Below are 15,944 nucleotides of genomic sequence, written 5' to 3'. Positions count from 1 at the left end.
CCAGACAGTGGAAACTAAAGCTGTCTTCCACTATCTATTAGCAAATCACAGCTATTCAGTGAGGTTTTCTAACAATAAATAAAAGCCCCCACAGCCGTTCTCCAAAAACTCAGCAGCTGGAAGAAGTGAGCACAGCAGCATGACAGGAATGCCAATATATCCATGCAAAGGCAAATCAAATATGAAAGCAAACTCCAGAGAAAAAAAAAAGGTCTTCAAACAAAATTCACATTAACACATCTCCTAATTTGGAAATGGAACGGAATACCTTCCATGCATCTGTCATAACGGTGGAACAGAGAGAGGAAAAGCCATTTTGGACATCAGGAATGTCTTGAACAACATCTGGAACTTTTCCAAGAACCTGGTCAGTCTACACAAAAGGAGTTCATGAACGTTTTTAATGACAAGCATTGATCTCACTGCAGATCCATTAAGCCTGCCAAAGTATGAATGTCTATCTAGGGCTCCTGATTTCAACATGTACATGAAATGCTTTGCTTACAACTGTTACATCCTCTCTTTATTTCCTAATCTAAGCCAATTAACAGTATTACTCTACGGTTCACGGCTGACTGCACGTACGTTATGCAGTTCTTCATTTGGATAGTTTGCTTCTGTATGTAAGAGCAAGCCTTGGAGAAAACATCCATAAACAACTCTAATAAAATTCACCCAGGTTTTAGAGGCTGCCTTTACCTCCAGTGAAGGTTGGAGGGAAGAGGCTTCTGAATGGAGGTGGAAGAACTCCACATTTCTTCCACTCAAAGCTGTTTCTTATCTTGTAATTAAACAGCTCATCGGCTAATAAAATGTCTACATAAGCCTCTAATACCTGCATAAGGGGATGGCAGAGGGTAAGCTTGGTGATATTTCCTGACAAAGACACTTCCTGCAGAAAGATAAATATGGTTACTTGACCATAAAATCGACCTAATGAAATACACATAACCCAGAAATAAAGCTCCATCTTCAGAAGCATACATGGCATGAAGAATACCGATACTTGTCTTTAATTTTCTACTTCAAATTTACAGGCACAGTTTAATTTCTTTGAAACAAAGACATTTGCAAACTAACAGTAACACGATGAGAATACAGTGGGCAAAAATGTAAAAACATACTTATTTATATATCTACCTAGTGTTTTACATCAACTGCACACTTTTGCTTAATGAGACGAGTTAAGACCAAATACTACTGCTGGAATCCACCTACTGCGAATCATACAGACCCCAGTTTTCATTTGTGAGTCTTACTCTGACTTACTCAGCCCATTGCTTTGATTTCAACAGACACATAACTGATTTACGCTCAGATGAAAGAGAAGAATCAGGCACAAGTTTCCAGGTAGCCTCAACAGCAGCACAGGTGTTCTGTTGCTGGTAGCAGCTGGCATGTGCTAATTGGCAGGAAAACAAAATTCAACTATTCTGAGTTTTGTAAAAACATCTAAGAAGAGAGATGGCTCAAAATAAAGTCTCAGCATATTACAATATGCTCCACAGGCAGAAATAACCTGACAAAATTAAATTTTCCATTGCCTTGCACTGCACAATTCAGGAGCTTGAAGTTTGAAAGACAGGAAATCTCCTTAAAATTTGCTTGTATGGCAGATCTGCATTAGGTGCGAAAAAATTATTACAGAGTATGAAAAGACTCTCTTGCCCCCTGCCACTTGCAAAACAAAACCAAAAAAAAACAACAAACCAAGAGCTGATAAAGAAACCACAAATACAGAGTACTGAAAGCGTTGCTAAATTAGCCATCCACCTCACCAGATACTTTATGATAAACTAGCATAGCAAGCAATTTGCTCGAGTAAAATACTCTTGAAAGTTAGAAGCACTGACTGCTACTAGGACTGAGCAGTCTGGGCAGCTGGGAAATAGCCTACTGCAGATTTCAGTGTGGCTGTGTATTAGTAAGGAAAGACAAACAACATGCTGGAACTGGCTAGCGATTTGAAAGGGGAGAAAAATTAAAATCAGGGTGATCATTTAAAGATATGACAAAATGCTTATGGGGGTGCAGTGACTAATATGCAAAAATACTGGGGCAAGGGGAGACTGACAGGGTGGTAAACATAACAGCATTGATAAGATGACAAGAAAGAAATTTTGCATGGTTTAAAGAAAAAATGTGAATACATCTGAATCCTGTTTACAACTCAGAGTTCAGACTCACAAAATACTTGGGCTATAAAGCATCCTATAATTCATATTTCAATAAAACAAGATAAACGGAACTAAGGCAGAGGCTACTATTTTGAATGTACCATTGTCTAAAAAGAGAAAAATGTTACTCACAAACTGATTTAACGTCGATGTAATACAAAGGAAACTGAAAAGTAAAGTGCTGAGGAATCAACTAAAACAACGAAATGTGAGCACAAGGCAAGTATTTTGTTGTTATCTGCTGATGAAGATGACTACTGTGAGTTTTATCTGCTGGGAGTATCAGGAAGGTTTGAAAAAGCACAAGTAGCAACACAGACATTTGTTATTCAAGCGGTCATGACAGCAGACCCCTTACAGAGCAGAGATGTCTTTGTGGCTTTATTTCATTTTCAGAAGGGATTTGCAGACAGCATTTTACAACACTGCATATTTTCTGGGTATGCCATACTTACAAATAACATCTATTGTTCTGACTTTCTCAGATCATAAACTACAGAGAATCAAGCCATGCAGAAGTTACCAACATGGGTGGTATGAATGGCAAAAATGTGCTAGCATTGATAGGTCACAGAAGTTTGTGTCTATGCTTAGAAATAGGAATGCCTCACAACTATACAAAAGAGGCTGCACTGCTGGCCGTAGAGAAAATGTATAAGAGAGGCCATTGCCTAAATTATTAAAATACACACCTTAGAGAACATAACCCATATAGAAAGTCTCACTTGACACAGACAGTCTGTACCATTTGGATAATGAAAGTATAGCAAGTACTTTTAAGATAACACGTGATATCAACATTACAGAAAAATATGTTAGAGGATATGTTTTTGAAAATGGCATATGATCACGCAATTTAAAAACAGAATCATAAAATATATCCATAGACATAAAAATTCAATTCCAATCTAACTTTAATGTTGTCATTTCTTGAATTCTGGGTAACCTGTCAATCCAGCTCATGCTTCTTCTTCTCACAGGACTTTTAAGAAATCGTGTATATTGAATATATGAAAAGTTTCCCTATAAGCACATTCATTTTGAAACAAAGTACTTTAAGTAAAATGAAACCTAATAGGCATTTCTTGTTAAAGCTTTCTCTAGTTCTAGGTATAAACTAATTCTCTAGAAATAAGGTTTTCTTTTCTTATTTTCAAATAAATTAAAATATCACTTGCTAAAAATACATCTCCTTGTCATTTATAGCTGTAACTCAGGGAACAAATACTCCTTTTAACAAATGCGTCTTCTTAAAGTAGATTAAAGAATTTACAAAAACAGAACACAAACCTGAAATTTTATCTAGATGGGAAATGGCATAGAAATGGGACTAAACAGAAACTTCTGAATAAAATCACTACAGATGAAACCTTCTTGTGAATTCAGTAACCTCCGTGACAAAGTACAAATACAAAGGGTTTCATTTTTGAGTATGGTTGCTTAATATTCTACTTATAAAAGCAGCACAACCCTGGCAAATTTCAACCCTTCTGCAAGCAAACAAATTGAGCACTGTAAACTCTGTGAACAAGTGAGTGCTGTTATTGGCAGGGATATTTGCCAAACCATTCCCAAGACACAGTAACAGAGTTCAGACTCTGCACTACTGAGCAGATTTCCATTGCTCATTGCTATCACCGAAATGCATGCATGCACACATGTGAAGCCTAGAAACAATGTAAAAGTCTGCTGAATAAACTGACAAATGAATATCTATTTCTGCTGACAGGATGATGGTCTGGGTCACTGAAGACCTTGGTTCTACTCATGCTTTTCTGCCCTGTTTGTTTCACAGAAATATTCCTCTCTTTTTATGTGGACTATCAACAGATCAGGACAGGGATACCGTTATTACTGTATGCAAGTGTGCTTTGATTAATTCCATTGGGATCGGAACATTGTTCAGGTTTACCACATTATATTTCTATTGAAGGAGAGAACTATCGTTATGAACTGTTATATATATGTTATATTGTTATTAACTAAGGAAGGTGTTTGCCTTTATCTTGTAACGGAGACCAGGCTAGCGGAAAAGCTAGGAAATTTTCCAAAAGTCTTTGCAACATTATTTAAAAAAGCGTGTGTGTTTTTTTTGTTGTTGTTGTTGTTGTTTGTTTCATTTAAAAAGGTTGAAATAAAGCCACAAAGGATGGCAAATAATTACAATAATTCCCATCTTCAGTATCGGGATTAGAGGTTATAAACTCCCCGTTGATGATGTGAAAACCTCAGTGAACGTTTCATGCCCTGGTATTATGTCTGAGAAAGAACTTTTCAGACTCCATTATGTCCGCCATGAACTTGATCTTTCACCTCTAGTGAAAATCCTCTTATAACTAGAATTCTAAAGTTAATGATGAGAGATTTCATTTGCTTTCCAAGCACAGATAAAACCTTTTTGAAATACACTCTCACTGCCGTGACCTTGGTCTATGACTTAAGAGTTCACCACATGTAATAATTTACTTCGCCCCATGGGACTCATTGAGATTTCCTTTTAAAAGGTTTTGGATATGCAGTTAGAGCTGAAACACTCTCACAGTATGCATCAAAGCATACATCCTGTATACGCTACAGATGTTTTGCAACAGTATCAACAAACTAAATGAACTTAGATCATTATAAAATATAACAAAAAGGTCTAGCTAAGCAAAGCCATCCACATACTAGAAACTGAATGTTTGGGGAATTCTGCTGCAACAATGCACAATATCTGCTAGAACAGGGAGTTTCAGAATTTCATAGGAGTAGTAATATATGTAAATTAGCAAATTAATTCAGGAAATATACCATTGCTTTGAACTTACCAACTCAAACACAGTAATATTCAGCTCAAGCACATGATTTTTAGTTTATGAGCCACATAATTATCAGAACTGCTGCATTACAGCAGCAGTCTGTGGCTGCTGACTTTTCTTCAATAAACTGTGATATTTTCTTTATTTGCTCGTGTATTTCTTATTATACATCCTTTTATTATTAAAAATACACGCATGAAATCGGAACTACTGTATATATTTCAATATAAGGCAAGTTTTTGCTCCCCTGTATCTCTGAGAAAACTCCTTCAGAAACGTTATTTACCTTCAATTCCAGCCCTGGCCTGCAGCCCTAGTTAAGAAGCAGTGTGAAGTGCACTTCCCCGAGCAGTAACACACTGCCAGGCGTGAGCAACAGCTCCAGCCAGCTCCATGTAGCACCCTCCCTGCAGTGCCTCGCAGAGTGGCTGGCTGCCACCGGCTCCCTGGGGACATGTACATGGGCCTGAGACCGAGCAGCATGTGGAGGCAAACACCACGGGCCTTGAGAGGCTGGCCTGAGGGCAGCAAGGGGCACTGAGGGCACCAGAGAAGCAAATGGTTTGGAAATCCAGCTCATAGGGAGGGGGGGGGAATAAGATGAGGTACTGAATGCATTGGCAAAGATTCTATTTAATGGTAAAACTTCCACTCCCTCATCACGCACAAATCATCGGGGGGTGTTGTGCTTTCAGGGCACCCTATAGTAAGCTGGACTCATTGATGATCCTTTGCTATTCCCTTGCCCCTCAAAATTTCTTAAACTCTACCATCTTCTGTACTCACATGGGTAGCCCCGATGAGGAGTTCAAGTCCCTACTACAGCTACTCTGAATGTTGTGGTTCCCCCCCCCCCCCCATCCCTGTTAACCTAGAGGTATCAGCAGAACCGGTACATTTTAGACAGAAAAGGCAATACACACAAGGGAACACAGCAAAAACCCTTGCTGAACAGGAGAGTGCCTGGCTATGGGGACCTTAAAACTGAAAAACAGTTCCCAGGAGGCGTGTGGCTTTTCTTCAACATCTCCAAAAACAGTTTAACAGCAGCTTGCTATTTTCAGAGTCATAGTAGGGCCAATATTTTCCAGAAATTGGAGCCTGAAGTAACTCTTTTGAATCAAAGAAAATTTGCTGCTCTACTGCTCTCCACAGTTTTGCCAAATGTTCTAACAAATAAAAACAGTCTAACAGAAAAATATAGACTGGAAACACTTAAAACACCCTGTCTTCTCATAAGAGTTCTGCAAGAGAAATAAATTTGGGCTAGTTTATTTTTATATAAATAAATGTAAAAAATTGTTTTCTTCACATAAATGAGGTTTTACAGTATTTAAGACAGTTTTCCTTAAAATGTATTGAATATAATCATTTGACATTTAAAAATAAAACAAACTTCAGTGTGCCTTCATAATCATAAAGATAGGAAAGAATAAATTGATAAAATCAATTTAATTTCTTTGAAAAATAAGTGAATTTAAAGATAATAGTCATTTTAACTGAAAATCCTTCTTACTGCTGTACAGGAGTGATTTGTACAAGTCAGGAATTAACTTGGATATACAAAAAAGGAGCTGAAGAAAACAAACACTGAATTTGCAAACCCGATCACTTTCTTTCCTATGTATTACTGTTAGCCACTATGCGAATGTATTCACACCAGCTAAAAATGTGCTTGAGTAGATACCAAAACCTTCCCAAGTGAAGTACTCTTAAGTTTTGATTTTAACAAGCAAATGACAGATTCAAGGAAGGGGAAGCAATGTAATATTATCTTGTTGCAAGTCACTGTTCAGAACTTGCAAATTTCAAGAACTATGATTCTATCCTTGACTAAATCCACTACAGATATTCCTTAAGGGCAGTTTGTTATCTCAATAGACAACTCTGATTTCAGTTTATCTGCAATGAGCTGCAAACAGTCTTACATAAAAGATATTTCTGAGATTTCAAAATGTTAGCAATGTTCTATATATTGTCACTTCAAATGATCTTTTTTAGAAAGAAATGCTGAATTAATAAGGTATTTGACAACTAATGTCATTGCATATTAGCCTTTGCTAATCTTATAAACACATTCCTTCAGTTAGTCACAAAGCTGAGGCCACCAAACACCATGCTAAGCCATTTTCAGCAGCATCTCTTCATGCAAGAGAGTCCAGGCCCACATGGACAGGCAGGCACATTAACACAAGTCAGAGGAACTGACTTGTTCATCAAGGAAAATAAACCACTTACACAAAAACAAAGCTGTAAAGTTTGTCTTCTCCTGAATCAGTAATTTAACACCAATCCTAAGACACACAACAACTAAGCACTTCACTTACTGTTAAATGAAATATTAAATTAGCGTTTGCTTTGCAAGCCACCAAGTGAGGGACAGCAGAACCAGAACAAAGCATGTTCCAGGGATTCATGGCCAGCAAACCGTCCTGCTTTGCCAAAAGGTAACCATTGAAAACGACCCCTGTACTGTGAATGTTGTCATCCTGCGGGCATTCAATGGAATTATGACTCCGCAAGACACTCCATTGCAAACAAATCTCCTGTAGTTTTTTTTTTGTTGTTTTTTTTTTTTTTTTTAAGTTGTCACCTTTAGAGTAAGTATTGCCAGTCTCCACCACTCTGCTAAAGGTGGTCTTTTGTTTTAAAGGCTGTGGAAGGGAGAGTAACATAGCTCAGCAGTAAAGATCTGCAATTTCTTTCAAATAGCTATAAAGATTAAAAACCAAGCTGACTTTTAGCAGGGCAGTAGACCCCACTCTCCATAAATACTTTAGTAAGAACATTACTGACTTGTTCAAACAGTGCCTATCGTCTTACATTTGGTTTGTGACCTCAGTGGAACAGATTTTTTTTCAAACACGCATAGGGATAGAAACAGGGCACTCACAGTATCTTGGTGAATAGAATAGTTCAGTTGGAAGGGGCCTTAATCATCTAGTCCATCTGCCTGATCTCTTTAGAGCTAAGGTGAGGAAGAGGGAAGAACAGAGATCTATTGGTTTTAAACCCAGTAGTACAGAGGCATAAAATACGATCCCAGAAGTGCATGATGATGTGAAAAAATTCCAGGCTTCCAGGAGTATAGGAGAAGGGCTTATTCCACTGATCACCTTGTGAGCCACATGAAAAGACCCTGCGTTAGAAGTACTGGCAGCCAGGAATAAAATCGATTATTTTTTCGCAAGTCTCTCACAAGGCTAATTCATCCACTGATACCTTACTGTAGCAAAAGAGCTCCTTGTCAAATGTGTCAGCAAAATATGAAACTGTGTACAAACAGATGCAAAGAATTTGAAGGCGACGTGTTCAGGTTTGGGGATCTCAGAAGTCCCACTATTAGGCTGAATTTGCTTCCACTGAATTAAGAGCAGTGCTGAATACCTTTGAAAATCCCATCTGCTCTGAACTGTTGTAATAGTGGACCTGTATTAGAAAGATTCATGATAAATGAAAGCAGAGCAATGGGTGAGGGAAAAAAAGAAAAGAAAATCCACAATCATTTTAAGGTTACAGAAGACTTGAGATGATGAGGAATTCCAGAGATGTCTAATGGAGCTGTGTGACTGGGACGCATTATAGTGATGAAATTCATATTGTAAGTAATAATTTGGGCTACTCCTATGCATCGATGGATATAAAATGCACTCACTATTCAGGGAAGAAAAAACCCTAAGTGTCAATAAATAGTTCAATAAAAACCATCTGCTCAAAGCACAGTAATGATAAAAGAAAACTCTTAGGATACATAAAAAATTAGACCGTAATACTAGAATATAGTGGGTGAATTTAATAGCACAACAGTTCCCATGTAGATACAAGGCTTATGCTTACAGTTATTTCTTTATATTGCTACATGTGAAGTACAGACATTTTCCTAAATTTGTCCTTTGACACCTACAGACATTTCCCAAAGACTTCACTGTAGCATCGGCAGAATTAGTTACATTCTCATCTAGAAGTACTTAGTCTACGTGGGTAGACAAAATTTATTACTTAGGAAATAATAATAAAAAATTTTCATCGTAGAATTTCCCTTTACAGTATTAAATTTTAAAAGATTAAGTCACTTCATTCTATTGTTTTTAAACAAAACCTAAAAATTATCTACTACTCTTTTAAGTGCTATTTAGAAATCAAATTTTAGATAATGTTATTGCAAGTTTTGACTTATATTTTGAGAAGAAAAAACTATATTGTCAAAGACAACTAAAGACCAGGACACATACAGTTCATTTGAAAATCTTAAAACAATTTTGTTTCATAATGTTCATGTGTTACCTTCCTTACCTTACCAAGGATAAACATTCTTGGTATGCTGATGCACTGTATGACTCACAAACCATTAGAGTTTGTTCTTTTTTTTTTATTCATTTCAGTTTTGTTTTTTTAAAGGTTAATGTACATATATACACAGTTCAAAGAACTTCAGATATTTTTAGAGAAATCAATCTTTTCTGGGACTTTGAAGCACTGTTAGGGGGTTCACCTTTGTGTTTTTACTTAATAACAAAACAAAACAAAAAAACAATACTCATAAACAGAGGAATTTTCCAACAAATAGTTGGCAATTATAACAAAATGTTACCATTCTCCCCCAATTCTTTTCCAGAAAGGCTGGCTGTTGTTCTTTAAAATTTATAGTAAGTTCTATGGTCTATATTTGCTTCATAAAAACAAATATAAAAATCACTCTTAGAACTTCCTTCTTCCTTCATATCTCACTTTGGAAATATGTTTAGAACTTTCTTCATTATATTCTGTTGTACATTTCAAAATTTTGCCATACATATGTGACAGTTTTACAAAAGCCGTAACATCTGGAAAGATGTTTACATAACATTTGGAAAGATGCTACCCATACAGAATGTGAAAAAAATTAAAACAAAACACCACTTTAAAAGATTTTGTATAAGCTACAGTTTAACCAAGCAAAAAAAAAAAAGTCAATAGCTTTGTTGTTTAGGAGATAACAAAATAGCCAAAGTATTCTTCAATAAAATAAACTGTCTGCCACGATTTATCTGTACAATTGCATCACAGCTCTTGCCTGTTATACTTTTCAAAAATATGCCATTAAGTTGCCATAAAAGTCATCACAAATTGTTTTTTTCCTTCCAAACTGATGATAGACTTACAGATTTAATTTTCAACCTCTTTTCTTCATTACTTTGATTCTTAAAGAGAGCATGACATTAGCTGTCTGAATACTTTGTGGTAATATTCTGGCATTTCTACAGCATTTCTGTCTGAGGATCTGCAAGCTCTGAGTAGGTTTGTCTTTACAGCACCTTGAAATGCTGATATTTATTTGTCACTCATGCAGAAATGGATAGGTAGAAGTAGACTTTTAAAGAAATGGGTTTTATAATTTCATTGAAAAAAACTTTTTTTTAATTTTAGATTTTTAAAAAGATGCTAAGCAGCTTTTGGTGCCATCAAACACTAATGTCATTAAAATTCTGACTCTTCATGGCTTAACAGGAGCTAAGAACACAAGTGAGGCCTAATTTTTTTCATTCCAATTTTTTTTAACTAGCAAAGAGTGTCCACTTCACAAATCATGAGATTTCATAAACATTACTGATGGTAGAAATACTTAAGGAAATGAGAAAAGGTCACAAAATTAAAAATTAGATTTTGATTGTTCATGGTGATACCTCCTTATTTTTGCCAGTGTACAAAAAAATCACAGAATGGTTTGGGTTGGAAGGGACCTTAAAGCCCACCCAGTTCCAACCCCCTGCCATGGGCAGGGACACCTCTCACCAGAGCAGGTTGCCCAAAGCCCCATCCAGCCTGGCCTTGAGCACCTTCAGGGATGGGGCATCCACAGCTTCTCTGGGCAGCCTGTGCCAGGGCCTCACCACCCTCAGAATAAAGAATTTCATCCTAATATCTAACCTAAACCTACCCTCTTTTAGTTTAAAGCTATTACTCCTTGTCCTATTACCACACTACCTGACAAAGAGTCCCTCCTCCCCAGCTTTCCTGTAGGCCCCATTTAGGTACTGGAAGGCCACTACAAGATCTCCCCAGAGCCTTCTCTTCTCCAGGCTGAACACCCTCAGCTCTCCCAGCCTTTTCTCATAGGAGAGATGCTCCAACCTTGTGTCCCTCCTCTGGACCCACTCTAACAGATTTATGTCCTTCTTATGCTGGGGGACCCACAGCTGAATGCAGTGCTCTAGGTGGGGTCTCATGAGAAAGAGAACGTTTTTTTTTGTTCAAATAAGCTTGATATGCACAAAATTCTGTACCTGACATAGGTTTTATTGATGAAATAAGTCTATTTGCAACAAAAGCTAGGAATGGGCCATTTAAGAAAGCTGTTTGCAAAGTTAACGGAAATAACCACATACAGGAAGAGATCACATGAGAAATGATGTAAAATTAGGAGCTTGAGGGAGAAATTGATGCAAGAAACTAGAATTTAAGGAGTTCAAAGAACAATCCAAAAATCCAGAGATCAGGGAGATGAGCTGAAGAAACCCAAGAATATGTCACTGAGTCAACAGGTAGCCCTACTAGACACAAATTGTATTTCCACTCATCACAGCAAGAACACTTACTTCCATCCCATAAGAAGAAAGAGCAGCCATTAACAACCTTCCTCTCCTCCAAAAGCCAAGATTTTCAGTAAGCACAGAAGGCTTCCCCCTACCACTTACATTGCTCATTTGCCAACACCTCTCAAGACAAAATAGCAGCTCTCAACTCATCTGGACCACATGGGTAGATATTTGCAGAGACATTTTGATCTCCACTATCTCTTCTTCCAGCTCCCACAGCTAACTTCCTTGCAATACTGCATGTCAGGTATTTCCAAGATGTGGCACCTGCATCACTGGTGGTACACAAGTTATTCTGAAACACTGGAGACACTGTCTTGAACAGCTGAACACCTCTGCTGCTGCCACTGCTGCTATCACTGGTGATATGTAAGGAAATGAGATTTGAAAAGCCTGTCTTGAGTCTCTTTTAACAACCAGTACTGAGTGTGAACTAGGCATTCCAGTATTTTCTTTGCAGCCACAATCTCCTGTTCTTCCACTTTAATGCCAACATTGAATTTCTCCTCCACTGACAGCAGAAAAAATAGAGAACACACCTATAAACCTTGATCCTGTTTTTCAGCCTATTTATCTGTTCTCTTTCCATTTCTCCCTTACACAGCTACAGAGATCTTTTTCCTCCTATAGTTCCTACGACCTGTGAAGAAAGCTCTTTCCAGTCCCCCAAGCCACCCCATCACTCACATATCAGAGCTAGCTGAAGATGTTCATTTCCATGCTCAAACACTAAAATGCTTGGAAGCCTCTATCACAGTATGCTTCTCCCCACCTTAATGCCACAGCTACAGCAAGCAAAGGTGCCAATACTGGTAAATTGTATAGTTGCTAATAAACACTGACAGTTAAATAAAAGATTTTTAGTTTACCTGGGTTTACCCAAAACCCCAGAACACTAACTTTTGAAACGGTAAACCGTTTAATGAGAATTCTTACTATAAGCTTTGCTGATCACATATTCCTTAGCCAGCAAAGGCAGAACATTTTATTTGCTGCCCTCTGGCATGTATCAACTAAAAAACCTATCCTTGTAAGATTAACAAAACTCTCAATTTTAGCATCTCACACCCAAATTTTCTAATTGGTATACAACAAAATCCAGTTGATATGAAGCAGCTTCTAATGATGTAGACTCTTTCTAAGCACTTGACCAAATATTTAATCACCTTTTCCCAGAATGATGTGTCTTAAATAAGGCTTTTCAGCACTGATCTTCTAACACTCCACAAAGAAATCACCAGTACCCATTACTGCTAACCCCAGAGACACAATACCCCACTCACTTTCACCGAAAAGGTTAATGACAGAGCTGAAAGTAGAAACCATGTCTCAGCCCCACCTGAAAACTTGTCCCACCACACCACAGTGCCTAATATATCCACAGTAATTACCTAAGTCCAAACTGATATTCAACAGTCGCTACTACTTAAATAAAGAAAACCTAAAACCCTCTGTACACAGTCAGCCACCATAACTGCTATATGATGTCTCTCAAGAAATCCAGAGGTCTCCACAGCACTTATTCAGGGTGTGCCTGCACTCTATAGCGGCAGGACACTTCTGAGACTAATTAGCTCTTGTGGTGCTCCCTCACTATATTGCTTCTGAGCAAGCTCATTTATCTTCATATTACATTATGCAGTGTAGATACACCCTCAGACAAATCAATTTCTCCAGGTAAGGGAAGCACACCTGATGAAGCAAAGGCAATTTAAGGGACATGGTTATCAACAACTGCTCTCACAGTACAATTGCTTATATTTCTAGTCAACTGCCACATTTAAATTCTTCTTCATGCATGAGAATTGATTTAAATTAAAATGGGAAAAAAAAGCATTGTTCTGCTCATGTCATAAAGAAAAAGGTATCAGCAAAAGCTTAGGTGAAATGTGGCAAGGACAGATAAGAGGCTCTTCTCCCCTAGCACGAAGGATATGATTTGCTGCTCTTCAGAAGAAAAACTAATAATATGAATGACAGAGAAGCACTGTATTTCAGAAATGTGCTTGCACTGGAAACTTGCTCAATTTTAGCAATAAATTTGACGCACACTTTGCCTACAGCAAACACGCTTTAAAGGATGTTTCTCTTTAGCATACTTTCATAGAATATCCGAAGTTGGAAGGGACCCACAAGAATCAGACTCCAACTCATGTCCTACCTTCCTAGAGTCTGACTGAGAACTCACAGGTCCCAAGACCTTATTCTTGACTCACTCTGCCTCTGCTGTCAACAGTTACCTGTAAAAATCACTAACAAGGTACACATTTTTACGTTCCTCCAACACCAGTTCAGTGCAAAAGAATTAGAGGTTCAAGCTTACTTTGTCCATGACGTATACAATTACGACCTGAGCTTAACATGACAGAATGTCTGTTTTTCAGCTGGTATAAAAAACTGACACATACACTGCACCAAAAGAATATTACCATATAAAAGTAAACTCTAATCATCAAGAAACGAAAGCATCTCTCTCACTCCCGCACACAGATGCTTTATGATACTGTCTTCCACTAACCAATCACACCTTAATTTTTTTTCCAGAGGATCTTTTCCTTGTTCTAAGGACAGGACAGACACTGCTAACAGAATGATCGCTCATTCAGTAGCTCATTTCATCCTCAGTGTTCACTATGTGGCATCTCGTTATAATTTACAGAACCTAGATCTAGAATCACAACTAGAAAACTTATTTCTCTTTTGCTCACTATTATGTACCTGAACGGTTTCTTTACACTAATTAATCCACTTCACAGCACCTCCATCAGACAATTTTAAGATCCTTGTTCTCAGGTAGCAAAGTGAGACAGTGATATGCATCAGGATTGCCCATAATTAGAGATGCTTGACTTGAGATGCTTTGGGTCTCTCTTCAGAGGATAGAGCAATTAAACAGCACTTTGTCAGTACAAAGTACAACTTCAATCTATTTCAGTGCTATCATGTGTTTTCAAAGCTGACACTAATCGGTCCCAGGAGTCTGAACTCAGAAAATGAGAAGTACACAACTAATGGCCATATTTTAAAAATGCAATTCACCCAACCTCATGCAGAAGCTCTATCACTGAATTAAGAATTGGCTCTAAGAGTCCAGAACAGCACCACAACTATCCTAGCTTTGAAACCAATCTCTTCTAGTGTTTTTCTGGGGGAAAAGGGATTCCTCACCCAGCATGTTTCATCCAGCTTCTGCAGATACAAGGAAGCAGATCTAAAGGAAAGAACCTTTTTAATTATCACGCTTGCTTTCATTTCCTAAAAAGCGGCTACCTGATATTCCTAAAAATTGCATTTTATAGAGAAAGAAACAGTCTGAAATGACACTAGCACTTGTCACTTCAAGACAGAAACATAATGTGACCAAACTGAGTTTCCACAGACAACCTCAATTCCGGCATTTCCTTTCTGTTGAGAACTTTGTATTACATCACTGACAAAGAAGCCCGAGCTCCCAGAAATTTAATTTCATGCAGTCTCAAACAATGTTATAGGATTCAAATTCATTTGTGTGTCTCCATCATCTCACTTGCTACATTTGCAGCTTCTAGCTTGGGGAACTCCTGCTACCAGGTCCCTTAATAATAGGCACTCTTCAGACAAGCACTGCGAGGACATTTCTTCCCCCAGACAGCTAGTGGTCTACAAGATAACCAGTACACAGCATACAAACATTATACAGTTAGGAATTACAAAGCAATTACAAGCAGAAAGATGCTAATACCATTTTTTTCCACACTTACGTTAAAAAAAAAATTCATTCCAGAACAAATGAAAACTCACCTCATTTCCACCAACAGCTTTGGTTAAAATTACTGCAGAAGACACAGGAGGTGGCATGCAGCCTACGGTCTGCAAGCTGAAAACAACAAAAAGAAACATTTTATGTTCCTCACAGGTGGAAATACTATGCAAGATAAAAATCTTAAAATACCACATAACCGAGCAAACACAATCATTTTATCCCCTGTGCAACACAATCAGTTTGCGTTGCAGTTACAGCCCTGTACCGGCTGGCATGATTTCTATGCTTTCTCTCACCAACACCACACTGAGGAGCCTTATCACCATTTACTAAAAAATGCTTGATCTCTCTGTGACTTAATTTCCCTATACACATCACTATATTTACCATTCACAAATATATCTACACATATATCTCAAAGATAGCTGCATCATATGTCCTAACGTAGTTAAGTTTGTAGTGTGCTGAGAGACAGGTATTAATTTAGAAGAAAAAAAAAGAATAAAAGGATGCAAATGCTTATGTTTAAAAAAAAAAAAAAAAAGCTTAGTGATGAAAACATTGACTGCTAAGAAGTGTAAGGACAAGAAGAGCTATGCCTACTGTTTTAGGTTTCCACTACTCTGTTTTTCATCAGCCATTACTACAAAAA

At 37.6% G+C, this 15,944-nt stretch overlaps 1 protein-coding gene across 6 annotated transcripts in view; it reads right to left on the bottom strand.

The window, feature by feature from the left end:
- The window catches only part of SLC10A7 (solute carrier family 10 member 7), a 144,757-nt gene that overhangs the window by 116,061 nt on the left and 12,752 nt on the right, over positions 1-15,944 (bottom strand). For all 6 annotated transcript variants that reach the window (XR_011809082.1, XM_072037421.1, XM_038178040.2 and 3 more), the window contains exon 4: positions 15,331-15,406. Coding sequence is in view for 5 of the 6 variants with exons in the window: in XM_072037421.1 (XP_071893522.1) it covers positions 15,331-15,406 (76 nt within the window). In the remaining variant the exon portion in view is untranslated. The remainder of the gene's footprint in view (positions 1-15,330; positions 15,407-15,944) is intronic.

The sequence above is a fragment of the Anas platyrhynchos genome, chromosome 4 (assembly GCF_047663525.1).
Source record: "Anas platyrhynchos isolate ZD024472 breed Pekin duck chromosome 4, IASCAAS_PekinDuck_T2T, whole genome shotgun sequence".
NCBI lineage: Eukaryota > Metazoa > Chordata > Aves > Anseriformes > Anatidae > Anas > Anas platyrhynchos.
Note: the sequence above shows the minus strand (reverse complement) of the source record. Positions and strands in the feature narration are given on the sequence as shown.